The 18,461-nt window shown below is 39.7% G+C and overlaps 2 protein-coding genes across 4 annotated transcripts in view; one reads left to right on the forward strand and one right to left on the reverse strand.

Moving 5' to 3' along the window:
- LOC122667905 (ATP-dependent DNA helicase Q-like 3) overlaps nucleotides 1-18,461 on the reverse strand; it is a 98,853-nt gene that overhangs the window by 7,670 nt on the left and 72,722 nt on the right. The window lies entirely within an intron of this gene.
- Nucleotides 642-18,461, forward strand: part of LOC122667907 (inter alpha-trypsin inhibitor, heavy chain 4-like) — a 43,577-nt gene continuing 25,757 nt past the window's right edge. For 2 of the 3 annotated variants that reach the window (XM_043864386.1, XM_043864388.1), the window contains exons 1-9: nucleotides 644-827; nucleotides 935-1,147; nucleotides 1,255-1,344; nucleotides 1,528-1,644; nucleotides 7,162-7,431; nucleotides 9,022-9,178; nucleotides 9,924-10,001; nucleotides 10,178-10,278; nucleotides 11,560-11,730. In XM_043864386.1, the coding sequence (XP_043720321.1) occupies nucleotides 738-827; nucleotides 935-1,147; nucleotides 1,255-1,344; nucleotides 1,528-1,644; nucleotides 7,162-7,431; nucleotides 9,022-9,178; nucleotides 9,924-10,001; nucleotides 10,178-10,278; nucleotides 11,560-11,730 (1,287 nt within the window). In that variant the 5' untranslated portion in view covers nucleotides 644-737. Of the gene's footprint in view, nucleotides 828-934; nucleotides 1,148-1,254; nucleotides 1,345-1,527; nucleotides 1,645-7,161; nucleotides 7,432-9,021; nucleotides 9,179-9,923; nucleotides 10,002-10,177; nucleotides 10,279-11,559; nucleotides 11,731-18,461 lie in introns of all 3 variants that reach the window. The other variant, XM_043864387.1, reaches the window with a different exon arrangement.

Raw genomic sequence — 18,461 nt, forward strand, 5'->3', positions numbered from 1 at the left:
ATAGCGTTAGGTTAACTGCTGGCACATCTTTAGTAGAATGCAATGGTGAATTAGGACTTTTGTAGCTGACCCTAGTTAGTTGGGATAAAGGCTTAGATGAGTTTTTTCAGGAATGGGTAACTAATAAATAATAGATTGTTATAACTGTCTCTGAAATTCTGCGACTTTGACACAAAATACCGAGTAAAGCAATTTGATGGGTCAACCATCTGGTTTGGTGTACACCTGAATAGTTGGAATATTAATGCTTATGGCATTTTGCCCATGTCATCTGCTTTGACCCTCTTCTTTTTGGATTTAAAGCATTGACTGATGAATAGATGTATCTTCAACTTGTTAATTTCTTAAAGATTTTCTGAGCTTTGTTCCAAGGTTTTGTTGGGGCATTAAATACAGAAATTATTAATCCCTCTCCAAGAAAAAAAAAAAAAGAATGGAAGAAGATTTTTTTTTTTTTGGAAGAAGATTCTTTTTTTTTTGGTTGCTTATGGAGTTTGTGCATACTTGGGCATGCACGCAATCAATTCCTTCTCAATCGTTGAAACTTGAAAGTGCATATTTGTAGATGTGGTAATAAGATAGCTGATGATTACCTATTCTTATGCTATATTTTGACAATAATATGCTATTATTTACTCTGGTTGTGACACCGAGTTGTAGCATTTGGCTAACAGGGTTCAATTCTAGGTGTCGAGGTTGATGTTGCTAGAAAGTCATATTCTACCCAAGTGGTTGCCATGGATGAAAAGATTGCTGTGGAAAAACTAGCCAAAGCCAGACAAAATAGCTTTTTGAAGCCCCAAATCTTTACAGTGACAATTCCTGAGGTGATTACTTATTGCATTTGATGGGCCATTTTTTGATATCTAGATATCGTAGTTGAGCTACTTTTGGATTCTTTAAGTGTCTAACTGTTCTTGTCTGTTCTTTCAAGATTGACGGAGGGTCCAATCTGTCCATCAAAGTGAGCTGGTCTCAGAAAATATTGTATAGTGATGGTCAGTTCTCCCTTAATATACCATTTAGCTTTCCAGAATATGTCACTCCAACTGGAAATATAATTTCCAAAATAGAAAAGATACAGTTGAATGTGAACTATGGCACGGAGACAGAAATTTTATGCAAGACAACCAGCCATCCCCTGAAGGTATGTCTTTACTGAAAATTTCAGGTAGAACTTTCAGATTAATTTTCTGTATGAATTAGCTTACATTTTTCTTTTCCTTTTTCTCCATCCTGTTCTCGCCTTTCTAGGAAAAAAGACGCCAAGCAGGAAACTTGGGATTCTTATATGAAGCAGATGTTCTTACATGGTCAAGAATTGACTTTAATTTTTCGTATATGGTAAAACTGCACTTTGACTGTTATTGATAATCTTCTAAATGTGGATCTCTGTGGATCTAATGTAACCCATACTAGATTTACATCTTCTAGGTACACAAGTGTTGCATGGAACTGTTCTGCTAGAATCATTTTCATTTGATACATATTCATGACATATTTCTGGATTATCGTTGTTATCTGCAGGTTATGTCTGGTGAAATATCTGGTGGTTTGCTCTTGCAATCTCCTTCTGTACATGACTCTGATCAAAGAGATATATTCTGCTTCTATCTTTTTCCTGGAAATCACCAGCATGGAAAGGTTCACTAACATAATAATCATAATTAGTATTTGTCTCTGATGCCATTCAAGTGGATCTTTTTATTTTTATTTTTATGCATGTTATCTTATTCTATGCAGAAGATTTCCTTATCTACTGGTGCATCTTCTTTCTGCTGTATGTTACACGTGTTGGGAAGAATTATTTATGTTTACTGAAGGTTAAATGTTCAATGAGCTAATGAAAATATAAATTTGGTTTTCTAATCACCAAATTCATTTGTAAAGCTGGAAAATCAGATCAGACTGTTAAAGTTTTCATTAAGTCAATTAACCAACAAAACTTATCCAACTTTTGGAGTTGGCTCAAAGTGCAGTCTGACTCCTAGGAAATATTAAATGCATCTGGAAAAGTGACCTTTAAATATAGCCATAGATAATTTTTGTTTCAGTTAAAACATGTCTCATATATGTACCGTGGGGGTACATATTTTATGTATACTTTATGGCCGGTAGGCTTAGTTAGTTACTTTATTTGTTTTGCTTCTTTTTTTTCCCCTAGTTAGTTTTTATATTGCTTCCTATTTAGACTTCTATTGTATCCAGGATTGGTAAGCTTCTAGGCTTTCCTATCTCTTGTAATTGGATCTTATATAAACATGTAAAAGGGGGGGGGGGGGACTGCTTGTACATGCGATTCTGCTAATTTCTTAGGCAGTCTCTCCCTCAATTCTTTTCAGTATTAGAGCCATGGTTTAAAATCTCGTTTCGTTTTGGTGTTTCGGTCTGACTGAAATTTCTGAGATACCAAAATTTCGTCGAAATATGGTATTTTCTCTATGAATTTTGCTTGGCCATTTGTGGGTGTCAAATGCCAAAATGACCGAGATTTCCGAAATGAGATGACCGAAATTTTCTGAAAATTTTGAAATATCACCGAAAATTTTTAAATATTGCATTTTTTCAATTCAATGTTGCTTTCCAACAAATCCAAGATTGTTTAAATCCGATTTATATTAAAGGAGTTATGTTCCGGTCTACGTTAATTTGGTGTGCATGAATACTATCAAAATGTCTCTGATTGAAAATAATTTTTTAGACATCAAAGCAAATGAATATTTTACCACACTTTAGGTTTTTAGCATTGTTTTACCATATTAAGATTTATGGAATTTTTTGCTTTGAAAAAAAACCCAGATTAGAAAGTTAAAAATTTCACTTACCGCTGAAAATCCAGTTTTTGTTCTTGAACTGGGGGGTTGACTTTTTATCAAGGTTCCAAAACTCGGTCTCGACTAGGTCGAGTTTTTCGAGATCTCGGCAAGACAATGTATTTTTTTTATGTTTCGGAATTATGTTTCAATGGGCATATGGCCCTAGTTGGCTCCGAAACTTTAAGGTAAGCTTGTTTTAGGCTTAATAAACATATTTAAAGGTTCAAATTGAAGGAAAAAAAACACCCTTGGATTTGCACCCTTGGTTGGCAGTAAAGGCCGAACCCTTAATGTAATATTGCCTATTTTACACTTTGTTTGAATGATATGAGACATAATTGGCAAGTAAAACAAGTAAATTATGCACATAATATATAATATTGAATAATTATTTAAGAAATAGTTAAAGACTTAAAGTTTCTACTGCAAACCACAAGATACAATGAAGTGTTCACAATGCATATTACATAGGCACCCAACCTAAGTACAATGAATAATACATTGGTCATAGACACCTTACTACTCTAGTCGTTCATGTCTTAACTCCCAAGTCCCAACAATACAATACTATGACTCTATGAGTACTGAGGAGATCGAGATTCTCGAAATATACGAGATTTCACCGAGATTCTTGAAATATTCGAAATCTCGGTCGAGTTTTTCAAGCTTTTACATCTTTTATGATATGTACAGCCATGTCGGCTTTGTTAGGGACAGTTCTGTCCATGTAATATTTTCTATTCGTTATAAATATATGGCTTGGGGTCTGCCTTAGACTATCCAAGCATTCAGCTCTAGTTTTATTCCTGTTAACAGTTACTCTAACCATTATGTATTTGTATGACGACAGGGCTCTAAGGTGGTAGTATTAATTGTTTGTATATGACATTATTATATCTGGGGATGATGCATCTGGGATTGCAAAAGTAAAATCTTATCTACATCAGCATTTTCAGATGAAAGGCTTGAGTGTCCTTAGGTATTTTCTTGGCATTGAAGTACTATGGAGTAAGAAAGGAATTAGTCTATCAAAAAGAAAATGTGTTCGACCTCTTGTCTGAGACTAGTGTGCTTGCCTCTAAACCAATTGATACTCCTATGGATCCTCATTAGAAGTTTGGGACTAGGGATAGTGAAGAATTTGATGATAAGCACTAGTACATGAGAGTAGTAGAGAAACTTATTTATCTAACAGTTACTAGATCTGACATATCCTTTGATGTTGGTGTTATAAGCCAGTTTATGCAATCACCGAAGAAGGTTCACTAAGGCAATTTGTCGTATCTTAAGGGGGCTCCAGGGAAGGGGCTCATTTATTGTCCTCGTCATAACGTTGATCTAGTAGGTTTTCCGATGCTGACTGGGCTGGTACTGATAGCGATAGGTCTATCACAGGATATTGCACGTTTGTTGGTGGCAATCCAGTCACCTAGAGGAGTAAGAAGCAAACAATTATGGCTAGATCCAGTGCTGAGACTGAGTATAAAGCGATGGCTAACATTGCAACCGAGTTGATGTGGTTGAGATCGTTGCTTCAAGAGTTGGGTTTTCTAGTTACCCAACCTATGAAGATGTATTGTGATAATCAAGTTGCTATCTACATTGCCAGCAACCCGGTGTTTCAAGAGAGAACCAAGCACGTTGACGTTGACTGCCATTTTCTGCAGTGTGCTATCATGAGAAAACTGATTGTTACTCCTTTTGTATCTTTTGCTGATCAGCTTGGTGATGTGTTTACCAAGCCTCTGTTTGGTCCTACCTTTCGGAAAGACTACATCAAGCTGGGCATGAGTGACCTGTATGCTCCAGCTTGAGGGGGAGTGTTAAAACATGTCCCATATATGTACCATGGCCCGTGGGGGTACATACTTTTATGTATACTTATGGGCGTAGGCTTAGTTAATTAGTTACTTTATTTGTTTTGCTTTTAGTTTGTTTCCTATTTAGACTTCTATTGTATCTAGGATTTGGTAAGCTTCTAGTGTTTGCTACAGTTTTACCTAAAAGCTCGAATTGTTAGGGAAGGGTAGCATCCATGTATATACATCAACACTCCCCCGCACGTGCAGGCCAAGATCCCATGGTCTTTGCACGTGGAGTTCACGCAACATTTCTTCGTGTGTTACCAAGGGAGAAGAAGTGTCAGCCCATACCCGATTTTTGCACTTCCCAAGAGTCAAATACTCGACCTCCCTGCTCTGATACCATGTTCACTACCGTTTCACCTAAAAGCTCAAACTGTTGGGGAAGGGCAGCGTCAATGTAGACATCATTATCTAGGCTTTCCTATCTCCTGTAATTGGATCTTATAGAAAGTAGAAACACATAAGGGGGGGGGACTGCTTGCACGTATGATTCTGCTGATCTCTTCGGCAGTCTCTCCCTCTTCTCGCTCTTTCTTTCTCGTGTAATTACTGGTTTCTAGTTTCTGATATTGTTAGAAGGACAGTATCTTCCAAATGGGGCTGCTAATAGACGGGCCAAATGTCTGTTGGGCCCATTCTACTATGAACATCGATCTGAGTTCTATTTGTAGGCCATGGCTTTCTAGCTAAATAGGCTACACTGGATAGATGAAGCAATTCTTCTAAAGTTGTGGGGTTGATGTGCTTTTCTAGCTTGTTGAATTCTGGGTCCAACCTATTATAAACCTTACCCTGGGCTACATTCATGTGTTTATGCTTGGTTTCTTAACTAAATGGGTTAGACTTAGACCTTGGCCTTAGAAGCAGAGGCCTATGGGCTCATACTATGATTTGTTCACTCCCCGCTCCATTTATGCAATGGGTCTTCACAGGTTATCTTTGGTTGCTGATATTCTTGATCAGGATGGCTGGGCTCCCCCCCCCCTCTGGCAACTCTCTTAGCCTTATTTGGAGTGAGCTCCCCTCTATTCCAAGAAGGCCTACTGCCCGAGGAGATTGTGTTCTTTGGATATCAAACAGATCTGGCCTTTTCTCTTCTAAGGAAGCTTGGAACTACATACGTTTGAAAGGCCAGTTGGTACCTTGGCGCAAGTTTCTTTGGTTCAAGCACCACATTCCTCGCCACTGTTTTACTGCTTGGAGGGTTTTCAACAACTGTCTCCCAACCCAGGATTTTCTTCGAAGCCGCCAGATCAAGTCTCTTCTCGCTTGCCTTTCTTTGGAACAATGCGAAGACTTGACTCACCTTTTCTTTGAGTGCCCTACCTGCTGCTATTTGGAAAGGCATCCTCCTCAAGTGCTGGCCGGTCCGTAGAAGAATTCTCCCTTTCTCTAGAGAGTGGATTTGGGTTGATATGACCTTCGCTGGCTACTCTATTTGTGATGTGGTAGGGAAGCTGGCTTTCTGTGCCACTATCAACCATATTTGGATGGAGCGTAATATCAGGAAATGGTCCTCCAATTCTCATCCTTGCCAAAAGATTTGGGATTCCATCTCCTTTGAGATTAAAGCAAAGTTATCGCTTGTCCCCCCCTCTAGTTGTTTAGACTCCCCAAGGAACAGGCTCATTGTTGACTCCTGGGGCCTCTCTAATGTTTCTCTTGTTTCTTCAGCCTCTCCTAGCTAAGGCTTTGGCTGTTTGTGTCTTTCTTGCCCCTAGGGGCCCTCTGTAATTCTTTTCTTCTCTTCGGTAATGAAATTATTTATTCACCCAAAAAAAAAATTTGAATAATTTAATCATTGATTTGATTAAGATTGAATCATCAGGTTTGCATACTTTAATCTTAGCACTTAGTAATTTAAAACTCACTAAATGCTTCTTTTAATAAGTCAAAAATATTTTATTAAGGGGACAATATCCGGCCAGACTCAGCAGAATACACCAAAATACAGAAGATGGCTACTAAGTGGGACCACCATGCACAAAAGGTCTGTCATTTGCTCTGTATGAAGTATATACTCTCACTTTTGAATTCTTCACAATTGGATGCCCGAAACATAAGATCCTTAAACCTTGTAGCTGTTATTTGCAGGTTCATTCTCTGATACCCTTTGAATCCTTTACAGGATTGTTCTTATGTTATGTTTCATGAGTTATTAACAATGTGCTATCTGGTGTGCTTGCTTCTAAGATCTAATAATATTCTTGTTTTTGCCTATCAAAAAAGATATTGTGTTATTAATTTATGGAGATTAAAAAATGTGGTGCACCGTTCTGTATTTTTTATAATTAAATTCTACTTTCAGTCTAAAGACAAATTTCTTAAATGGTTATATGATTGTTGGAATCAATCCTGCACTATAATTTTTGTTATTTGTTTTTTCAAGTTAGTTTTCTGTTTGTATAATGTTCATATGACCACTTTCTTTTTTTATTTACTTTTTGTCCACTCTTATCTCATTCTAATTAATTGAATAGGCTTTCAGAAAGGAAGTGGTATTTATTGTCGACATTAGTGGGAGTATGAAAGGAGGGGCCCTTGAAAACCTAAAGAATGGGCTATGTGCAGCTCTCTCCAAACTCAATCCAGAAGACTTATTTAACATTATAGCTTTCAATGGACAGACATACTTATTTTCATCATTATTGGAGCTGGCAACCAAGGAAAAAATTGAAAAGGCCTCTCAATGGATGAACTTAAACTTTATTGCTGTGGGTGGTACAAACATTTTGCTTCCGCTAAATCAGGTACATAATCTGCTGGACTAGTTTTTAGTGATCAATTCAACTCAGCTAAACCTTTTCCCAACTAGTTTTTAGTATAGTACTGGTGTTATTACATTCTCAATCTCAAATAGATGCACATTTTAGTGTAAATTTTTTTTTTGAGCATCGTATTATTTGATTGATGAATTCTTTATGGGCTTTATTTCCCATAATTTTAATTGCATGCCACACGGTGGGCTAGTGTATCAAGTGTCAATATGTATTGGGCTTATCTGCCCTATACATATTGCATATACAGGTAATCAAGACGAGATGGTGGGATAAGAAACAAAAAAATTAAAAAAAATAGGTGTCCCGGGTCGTATCGACCCAAGACGGTCGATATGGGTCAATACGACCCGAGACACCACGATGTCTTGAGAACTCTGCCACAGCCAGCAGCAGAGCCACCACACAGCAGTAGCAGTAGCAGTAGCAGTGGCAGAGGAAGGAAGTGCATGGAATCAGTACATAAAGTGGCAGTGCATGGAAGCTTCTTCTTCTTCTTCCATTGTGCCACATGGAAGGATGATTCGGTAAATCCAATCGTTAAATAGGAAAGGCATGGTTTAGATTGGTTACACGTCAATTTTCACAGCAAAACTCAATCTTTTACCCCCCATGTATTGGCATCTTTTCCTTGTATTTTTAGCCATCCATTTGTTTTTCTAAGTATAAGGAATCTTCGAAGCTTTATATTGTCACACGGCCAAGTCGAATTGAGTTCAAAATTTACAGGTAATCAGGGTATCATGGGGCATACTTGTACACAAAAATTTGGCCCTAACTGATATGCCACATGATGGTCAGACCTAATTACTGTTTATATTTAAGGTGTATTATGCTTCAAAACAATATTTTGTATGTATCCTGTATTCCTGTATCAATAACAAAACCTGAATCAGTACCTGGTTGTAAGAAAGAAGAGAAGAGAGAAGTCCAAGAGAAGAAGAGATGATGAGAGAAGGGAAGTGAACACATCCGGTGGGAGATTGTATTTATATTGAACAAAAGAAACAAATTACAATAGGACCACCGGGTCCACAACTAATGACTAGACTTAAGGCTTAAAGACTTAAAGACTGGACATAAGTGACTTTACATGTAAATAAGAAAGACATCACAATACTACCCATAAGAGAACTGACACACTTAGGTCGCACCCATAGAACCGGCACACTTAACATATCCTATGCATATTTATTCGTTTCTGAAATGTTTCCATGCATATCTTTAGCATATCTTGCATATCTCCGATACAATACTGGGGCGTCTCTTAAATCCACCCTTCCCATACGTTGACCGATACCGATACTCAACACCTTGCGATGGGCTAGTTGAGACCTTCAAGGTCTTGCCTCTTATTTGTGGCTTATCCTAGAGGCTCTTCTCCAAGGCATCAACCAGATGGTTTGGATTATTCCTCCATAGCTTGCTACATATTTCATGTGTCCTACTTCTTATGTTACTTCTATTTCTATTAGCACTGAGAATTTTCACATTTTAGTTCTTCACTGATATCAATTCTAAATGGTAATTTTTATGGTTATTGGCTCATCTGCTCTACTTCAGGCGATGGAGATGTTATCAAATACCTGTGATTCTATTCCTCTCATTTTTCTAATTACTGATGGGTCAGTTGAAGATGAAAGACACATTTGTGATGTTATGAAAAATTATCTGACAAATAGAGAATCAATGGCTCCACGCATTTCTACTTTTGGTATAGGTATGGATTCTTAAGTTTCAATTCCATAGGTATGAATTCTAAAGTTTCAATTCCTTCCAACATCTTTCACTTTACTGAGTAGTGTAATGAATGTTACTTCCTTGCATACATTTTTCTTTTTGAATAAAGATCTCTGGCAAATGGGATATTTGATCTGTGTGTGTATGTTGGGGGGTGTGGGAGGATATGAGCAGATTCTGGTTCCTTGTGATTGATTTCTTGCAGAGTTTCTGTTTCTTCCAATACTCACTCACACACTCTCTCCAACCTCTCTCCCCCACACATATACTCCCCCACACATATACACACACCAAGTCTACAAATCACGCAAGCACATGAACATAAACAGTTGTTAATGACTCACCAAGCTTCTATCAGCATTGCCTTGATGGGAACCTACTCACCCATGTGGTGACCCCCAGACCAACATGAGTCTATCAGGGCCAATGGCATGATGCCTTAGTGGGTACCAGCCACAGCATTGGTGTCAATAAGTTTCAGGCTGGACATGTGGCCAAAATGGTTTCGAAAGAATGCAGTCCATTGGGTCTACCTTGCTGTACACCCATAAATACACTCGTGTGTGCTCGCAGCCTACTTATTTTATTTGTCTGCACTTCAGCAAGCTTTAACGGACATTATGTTATGAAAAGTACACATGTCTGCTATTTATTTGCAGAAATAGTGTAGTTTTTCCTTTTTCTGTTAATCCCACTGATTTATGATCTAAGACACTACTATCCAGGTTCGTATTGTAATCATTATTTTCTGCAAATGCTTGCACTTATCAGTGGGGGTCGCTATGACGCTGCATATGATGCAGGTTAGTAATCTTGTTTTATAAAAATAATGTGTGAATATTTATTTTTTTGCTTAGGATTTGCAGTATCTAACGAAAAGTTATACTTACAGTTATGGAGTTCTATGTGAATGTAATTTTTAAGAACAGGGTATTCTGTTGGAAACTAATTACTTTTGCAATCTCTCTTTGTTTTGCAGATTCAATTGTGTTTCGTATGCAAAGACTATTTAGGACAGCATCGTCTACCATTCTTGCCAATATAACTATTGACACTTTAGAGCACCTTGATGCATTTGAGGTATGGTTCCTAACATGTCTTCTCTATTTAGATTTCTCTCACAGCTAATTGTTTTGACTTGAAAGCATAGTCCGAAATCTCGGGTCTCGAGGCCATCTCGGCCTTTGAAAAAACCGAGTTGGGCCGAGATCTCGCCGAGATCTCGGCGAGTTTGTGCACTTTTTTTTTTTCCGACTCGGAAGCCCATCTCGGTGGGTTTTAGACCTCTGTTGGGTCTGAAAATCAGTAGACAACCTATTTTAGGCCATTTAAACATAATGGCATTATTAGATTTTGCAAAAACAAAGTCCAAATATGACTTTTACATCGGACCCTTAGTTGGTAGGCGACGACGTATTAAAATAGCATAGTATATACATTAATGACATAATTTATGTACATAGAACTCAAACAAAACATTTAATTAATAGGAAAACAAGTTAATAAGCATTACAAACAATCAAAAACCTTCACAAACTTGAGCAATCCTCCAAAATTGAGCTGCAATCTTCACTTTGCCACCAAATTCAGCTTCCAAATGTTTCAATCCAACCAAAAAATGAAGAAGGGAAGAGAAGATTGAGAGAAGAAGAGAGTTAGAGAGAAGAGAGCCAAATAATAGAAAGCAAGGTTCGACAGAACCTTGCTGTTTACAGCATGTATATGCCTAACATTTTAAGTTAATGGGTAAAGTGAGTGAAGTGACCCATATCCAGCAACCGAGACCCGAAACTCGACCCGAGATCTCGCCGAGATCTTGCAATTTGTCTTCTGTTTTTCAATAAAAACTCAAGATGATATCAAGACGAGATCTCGCCGAGATATGGTACTTTTCTGTTTCCCTTGCCATCTCAACTCGGCTTGATCTTGGCGAGATCTCGCGAGATTTCGGACTATGCTTGAAAGTGAGCAACCGAATACCTCTATGGTTTTTTTTTTTTCTGCACTGTTACCAAAATTATGTAGTTTGTGTATCTTAATACTGGTTATCATTCATATCTTTTTATAATTCAACCACATCTGAAAATGAGATATCATCCAGTTAATTGTATTTGGGGTGATCTGTCATGTCGACTAAGGCCAGATCAGTATTTGCTTATCTATGTGCCTTCACTAGTTGGGGTTTCCTACCTATCTTCTTATATTTTGCCAGAGATTGGCTTTTTGGATTGGAGATATTGACTTATTTGATGAAAGCATCTTTCTTTTTTTAAATTGTCAGTTGTCACTCCAATTTACATTTTGGTTTGGGCCATCTGGCTTCAATTATGATTAACAATCTTTCTTTAATCTTCATGGTAGGTGTACCCTTTCCATATTCCAGACCTCTTATCTGGAAGCCCATTGGTTGTGTCAGGTAGATACCAAGGAAATTTTCCAAACTCTCTGAAAGCTAGAGGTATGCTGGGAGATATGAACAATTTTGTGATAGAGTTGAAAGTACAAAAGACAAAGGACATTCCTCTTGACAAAGTGAGATTCATATGCTCTGTTTATTATTTAAATTTTTTTCCGGAAGTAATCAATGGTTATTTGCACCATGGCATAGAAAAATAATTTTTCCATTCTATTTGAGGGTGTAAAATATTGAATCTATTAGGTGCAAGACATAAGAATTTGCTTGCAATTGAAAAAAAAAGAAGGAATAATAAGATATTTTTTCCACTATGCATGATGGACATATTTCTTGTGGATTTTCAAAATCGAAAACATTATGAGATATTCTAAAAAAAATTATGAATACCAGAAAACATTCAACTGTTGTTTCCTTGAAATAAAAGTCGGACTCAGAACATACTTTTTTTTTTTTAACCCGAACTTCCCTGGGACCCGGGCCAGCCCCAAAATTTTATTAAATCAGAAAAGAACAAAGAATACAGGGGGGACGTTCCGCCTTACCCCAGCCCAAGAAGCAAAGATGCTCTCAAAACAAAGACCGAGCCTAGTCTGCCCTTACAGCATAGCCACCATGGGGAACCATACTCTAAGGATCGGCAGGCCCTCTCTATCCTCCCTAATAATACATTGAAAGCCACCCAATGGCATATTGTTCTGCTGGAAAGTTGTAGAGAACCCAGTGTCACAAGCCCGTTTGGCCAAGTAATTAGCAGCCCTGTTACTCTCCCTAAAGGCAAAAGCCACAGTAGCCCTCGTCGCATCGATCAGCACAAGAATCTCATTAAACCAGTACCACCCTTGCCACAGTCTACACCTCTTTAGATTTACCTGTCTAACCGTGGTGTCCGAATCTGAATGTACAACCACATCTTTGAAACCTAGATCCTGGCATAAGCGTAGGCCATCTCTTAAGGCTCTCAGTTCGGCTATAGAGTTGGTGCATCTCCCATAAAAATTTGAGAAGGCTGCCAGGACAGCTCCGTCCGCATTCCGAATAACTCCTCCCCACCCCCCACCCCGTCTCCAGGGTTGCCCCGACAGGCCCCATCCACATTAAGCTTAACTGCAGAGAAAGGAGGGCACCAATAAACAGGGAGGGGGCAAACAATCTTGGCTGGCGGTGCCACAAGGTCAAAGCACTGCAGTATCAGTCCGTCCCTTGCAGACCCCCGTCTGCCAATCTTAGCAAGTAATGGGAGCTCTCTCACCCAGCTTTTAATGCTCCCAATAATCATGACAGCAGTTCGCTTAGGTTCCCCATGCTTCCTACTGTTTCTTTCTTTCCAGAGTTCCCAGACAATCAAAGCAGGTAGCAGCCCTGCAATAAAATCACTGAGGCAGCAGCAGCTTGCCAACCCATGCCAAAGAGCAATCCGACTCCTGAGGTCCTGGCCGGGGTGAGGCACGATGTCAAACAAACGGGAGAAGTAAGCCCACACCTTGGTGGCAGTTCCACCAGCAACCAAACAATGATCTGTCGTCTCCCTCTTAGGGTTCCCACAGCATAAACACCTAGAAGCCAACGGAATCCCCATCGACATTAAGGTAACCTCTGTTGGTATCTTGCCATTCAGCAGCTGCTAAGAGAAAAAGCCACTTTCACAGGGAGAGAAGGGTTCCAGATCCACTTAGCATAGGGAACAGCTGGTGATGCACTCCTGATCTCGTTTCAGACTGACTTGGTTGAAAAACAGCCATCACTTGCCGGGGCCCACACAAGGACATCTGTCCTGTCAGAAAGGTGAAAGTTGTCCGAGATAATGTTATTCCTGATAGCCTCATCATCAATGTGGTCCAATAAACCTTGCTTCCACGAGTCGTCCTCCTCTAGCGCATCCTTTAAGTGCAAATCCACATCAACTAGGAGACCTATTAAAAGACAGAAATTAGGGAAATACTTGGATGGATCGATGAGACCAGCCAAGCTCTTTATTTATAGAATAAAGTAATACAGCCAAAAGACAAAAATAACCCTAGTCATAGCCGAAATATGACTAGGAATACATAAAACAGAAATATAACTAAAATAAAGCCAGAAAAAGACTAGAATACCCCCACGGTAGGTATTCTGGTATATCTTAACACTCCCCCTCAAGTTGGGGCAAAAATATCACTCATGCCCAACTTGACTAGGCTAGGATGAAAGACCCTTCCAGGCAGTCCCTTGGTGAACATATCAGCAAGCTGGTCAGCAGACTTCACATAAGGAACACAAATAAGGCCTTCCTCTAATTTTTCCTTGATGAAAGGTCGATCCACCTCAACATGCTTTGTGCGATCATGCTGTACCGGATTATGTGCAATACTAATGGCAGCCTTGTTGTCGCAATATAGCATCATAGGAAGGCGAATAGGAAGTCCAAGATCTTGTAGCAAACCTTTTAACCAGAGTAGCTCACAAATACCGTGTGCCATAGCACGAAATTCTGCCTCAGCACTAGAATGAGCCACCACATTCTGCTTCGTACTACGCCAGGTGACAAGATTACCACCCACAAAAGAACAGTAACCAGAAACAGATTTACGGTCTGGGGAACCTGCCCAATCAGCATCAGTATCAGTATACGCCTCAATGCGTAGGTGACTATGGGGAGATAAGAGAATTCCTTTCCCAGGAGCTGACTTCAAGTAGTGAAGAATTCGAAGAACAACCTCCATATGTGAAGTGTATGGATCATGCATAAATTGACTGACAAGACTAACAGCAACAACAATATCGGGACGAGTATGAGAAAGATAAATCAACTTTCCCACTAGTCGTTGATATCGCCCGTTATTAACCGGATCACCCTCCTTTTCCTTGAGACGAACATTAACATCCATAGGAGTATCAGAAGGACTGCATCCTAACAAACCAGTGTCAATCAGTAGGTCTAGGACATACTTTCGTTGGGAAAGAAAGATGCCTTTTGAAGATCTGGCAACTTCAATCCCAAGAAAATACCTTAGTTTTCCTAGATCATTAATCTCAAACTCTTGGCCAAGAAATGTCTTCAACCTGCTGATCTCATCACAATCATTGCCAGTGACCACAATATCATCAACGTAGACTATCAAGATAGTGAGTTTTTCGCCCGCTCTCTTAATAAAGAGAGTGTGATCTGCATTACTCTGCTTGTAGCCTACAGAAACCATTGCTTTGTGAAACCGGCCAAACCACGCCCGAGGGGACTGTTTCAACCCATAAAGAGCATGCTTCAATCGACAAACCTTTCCTCGGTTGCTGTCACAAGAGAACCCTGGTGGAATGTCCATGTATACTTCTTCATCGAGTTCCCCATTGAGGAAAGCATTCTTCACATCAAGCTGTTATAAGTCCCATCCAAAATTAACTGCACAAGATAAGAGTACTCTGATAGTATTTAGCTTAGCGACAGGGGCAAAGGTCTCCTGGTAGTCAATCCCATATGTCTGAGTAAATCCTTTGGCCACAAGACGTGCCTTATACCTATCCACAGTTCCATCCACCTTCTGTTTCACCACAAACACCCACTTGCATCCAACAATCCACTTCCCTGGTGGAAGATTCATAAGCTCCCATGTGTTATTTTTTTTCAGGGCTTCCATTTCTTCCTTCATCACTGCCTTCCACTTTCCATTTGTAAGAGCTTCCTGCCAATTTTGAGGAATACGAACAGAAGAGAGAGAGGAGACAAATGCACGAAAGGATGGAGAAAGAGAATTGTTGAGATAGGCTGGTTACCCAATTGGGGTAACTAGTCCTAGTAGTACTATGATTGTCTTTATTTTATTTTTCCCTTTTTTATTGTTCTTTCCCCTCAGCCGAGTGCTATTTTGGTGATTCCTAGTTGTATTAGGAATTCCTAGTAGGACTAGGACTGAGGTTTTATTTCTATTCTTACTGTGATTCATTGTAATTTAATTTAGTATAAATAAAGGGCCTGGGTGATCGGTTTTGATCACTCAAGCATTCAGATCTCACAACTGTTTACATGGTATCAAAGCCTATTCTGATCGAATAAACAGCCTTCTCAGTTTTTTTGGTTTTTTTTCTCCCCTCCCCTCCACGGTTTCCAGCTCTCTCTTCTCTATCACTCTCGGCTCTTCTCTCTCATTCAGGGCAGCATCTATGAGGTGAATCTGCTAAGGATTTAGATGCTGTTCTCCATATCACCTCTTTGAAGACTTCAGATCATTGGTGTGCCCTAATTCTGCCAGCAGAACTTCTCCAACCTTGACGATTGATTTCTGAATACAGTTGTTGATCGATTCTTCCTTTTATTTTGGGTCTTTTTCTGCTGCTACTTGGTGCACACCTCCTTTGTTTGAAGACTGCAGGAGTGGAACACAATCAATTCAGATCCAGCCCTGCAATTTCTCCAAACCCAGGTTTTCCTAATTTTTTTTTAGGGTTTCTCTTTGGCTCATCCAAAAGTACTGTTTTTTGGAGAATATATTCCCCACTTCCAGAGGAGTACTCGACCTGTTGGAGGTTGATCTTCTGTTTGCTGACTGATTTAAGACAACCTTCTTCATCTTCATTGCGTATTAAGTACAATGCCTGATTCTGATGTATCCACTGGTTCAGATGATCAAGTCACTTCTGGACTTGATGCACCAACTCGACAAGAGTATCTTCCCGTTGCTGCCTCCATCAAACTTGATGGAATTAACTATCTCATGTGGTCCAGATCAACTTATCTCATTATTGCTGGCCGTGGTCTCACTGGCCACCTTCATCGGTACTTCAGAAACATTCTACTGCAGGTCCTCTACAGACTCGATGGATCTCTAATGACTCTCAGGTCATGGCCTTTCTTCTGAATTCTATGAACCAAGGCCTTGCCAATGGCTATTTACTTCTAGAGACTGCTGCCTAGATATGGATGGCTGCCAAAGAAACTTATGGACAGATTGGTAACGATGCTCAGGTTTATGAATTACGAAAAAAAATTCATGAAACCACTCAGACGGACCTCTCTATTTCCCAGTATTATGCTCTCCCACGAGGTCTATGGCAACAACTGGATCATTACACTGATTACCAGCCCACTAATCTTACTGATATTGTTGCCTATCGCAAGCATGTTGATAAAATCAGAGTATATGACTTCCTCGCTGGATTAAATGTGGAATATGATCAGATTCGGGTCCAGGTACTCAGCAGGATCCCTTTTCCTACTTTGGAACAGTCCTATGCCTTAGTACATACTGAAGAAAGCAGGCAGACTGCTATGTTACACACTCCCACCAGTGATAGATCAGCTCTAAAAACTGTTGCCACTGCTGTTCCTACACCTGATGGGCTTTCCACTACTAGTGACTCTTTTAAAGTGACCGTGAAGTGTGAACATTGTAATAGGCCTTATCATACCAAGGCTACTTGTTGGAAACTCCATGGTAAACCGGCTGACTTTGAAGCTAAACGTGCTGCCCGGAAGTCGAAAAACAAAGCCAATCATACTGAGGCTGTCACTACTACTCCCATTACGGACACTGGTCTATCCAAGGAAGAACTTCAAGAGTTCCGTCGTATGTTATAGGCTTCCGCTGCTTCTACTACATCGACTCCTGCTAGTTCTTCCACCAATCCAGGTTCAAATTTTGTCCATTCAGGTATTTCCTTTGCTGGTCATTGTGCATCGGTAGTCTCCTCTCCTTGGATCATACACTCCAGTGCCACTGATCATATGACTGGATCCTCCAGCCTATTTACTCGTTACTCTCCTACCTCTGGTAAAAATAAAGTACGGGTGGCTGATGGTTCTCTCTCTTCTATCTCTGGGAAGGGCTTTATCAATTGCACTCCTTCCTTAACCTTATCTTCTGTTTTACATATTCCTAAATTTAGCACTAATCTTCTTTCCATCAGTAGTCTTACCCGTGATTTGAATTGCAAAGTAACTTTTTTTCCTTCTCACTGTGTGTTTCAAGATCTGGCAACGGGGGCGACAATTGGATGTGGTAAGATGCATGGTGGATTGTACCTGCTTGATGATGGGAGTCCTACTTCACCACCATCTTGGCTTCTCCTATACATCAAAGCTCGTTAGTTTTTTCTGAACTTCAACAATGGTATAACAGACTAGGTCACCCCCCTTTAGGAACATTATCCCTTTTATTTCCTACATTAGCTAAAGAATGTCATAGAAATGATTTTTTTTGTGAAGCCTGTGTTTTGGCTAAACGACATCGTTCTACTTATTCCATTTCTAATAAAGGAAGTTCTTCTCCTTTTCATCTTATTCATTCTGATGTGTGGGGTCCTAGCCGAAAACCATCTCTCAAAGGCCATCGTTGGTTTGTTTCCTTTATTGATTGTTATTCTAGGAGTACGTGGGTCTATTTAATGCATAATAAAAGTGATGTTTTTTCTTGTTTTCAAAATTTCCATAAGATGATTCAGACCCAATACAATGCCACTCTCAAGATATCGAGGAGTGATAATGGTAAAAAATACATGGATGGTCAATTCCAACACTACCTTGCTGCCCATGGTATACTCCATCAAACCAGTTGTGTCGATACCCCAGCACAAAATGGAGTGGCTAAAAGAAAAAATCGCCACCTCCTTGAGGTAACTCGGGCTATTATGTTTGCCCATTCTGTCCCCTCCCAATATTGGGGAGATGCTGTCCTGACTGCTACCTATCTCATCAATAGGCTCCTTACCCGAGTCCTTGACTCTGAGACCCCTGCCTCTTTACTGTTGGGATCTTCCTCCTTTGTCGTCCCACCCAAGGTTTTTGGTTGTGTCTGTTATGTTCGGGATACCCGCTCCCCTGGCAAGCTCGAATCCTGTGGGGTCCATTATATTTTCTTAGGATATTCTCCATTACAAAAGG

The sequence above is a fragment of the Telopea speciosissima genome, chromosome 7 (assembly GCF_018873765.1).
Source record: "Telopea speciosissima isolate NSW1024214 ecotype Mountain lineage chromosome 7, Tspe_v1, whole genome shotgun sequence".
Taxonomy (NCBI): domain Eukaryota; kingdom Viridiplantae; phylum Streptophyta; class Magnoliopsida; order Proteales; family Proteaceae; genus Telopea; species Telopea speciosissima.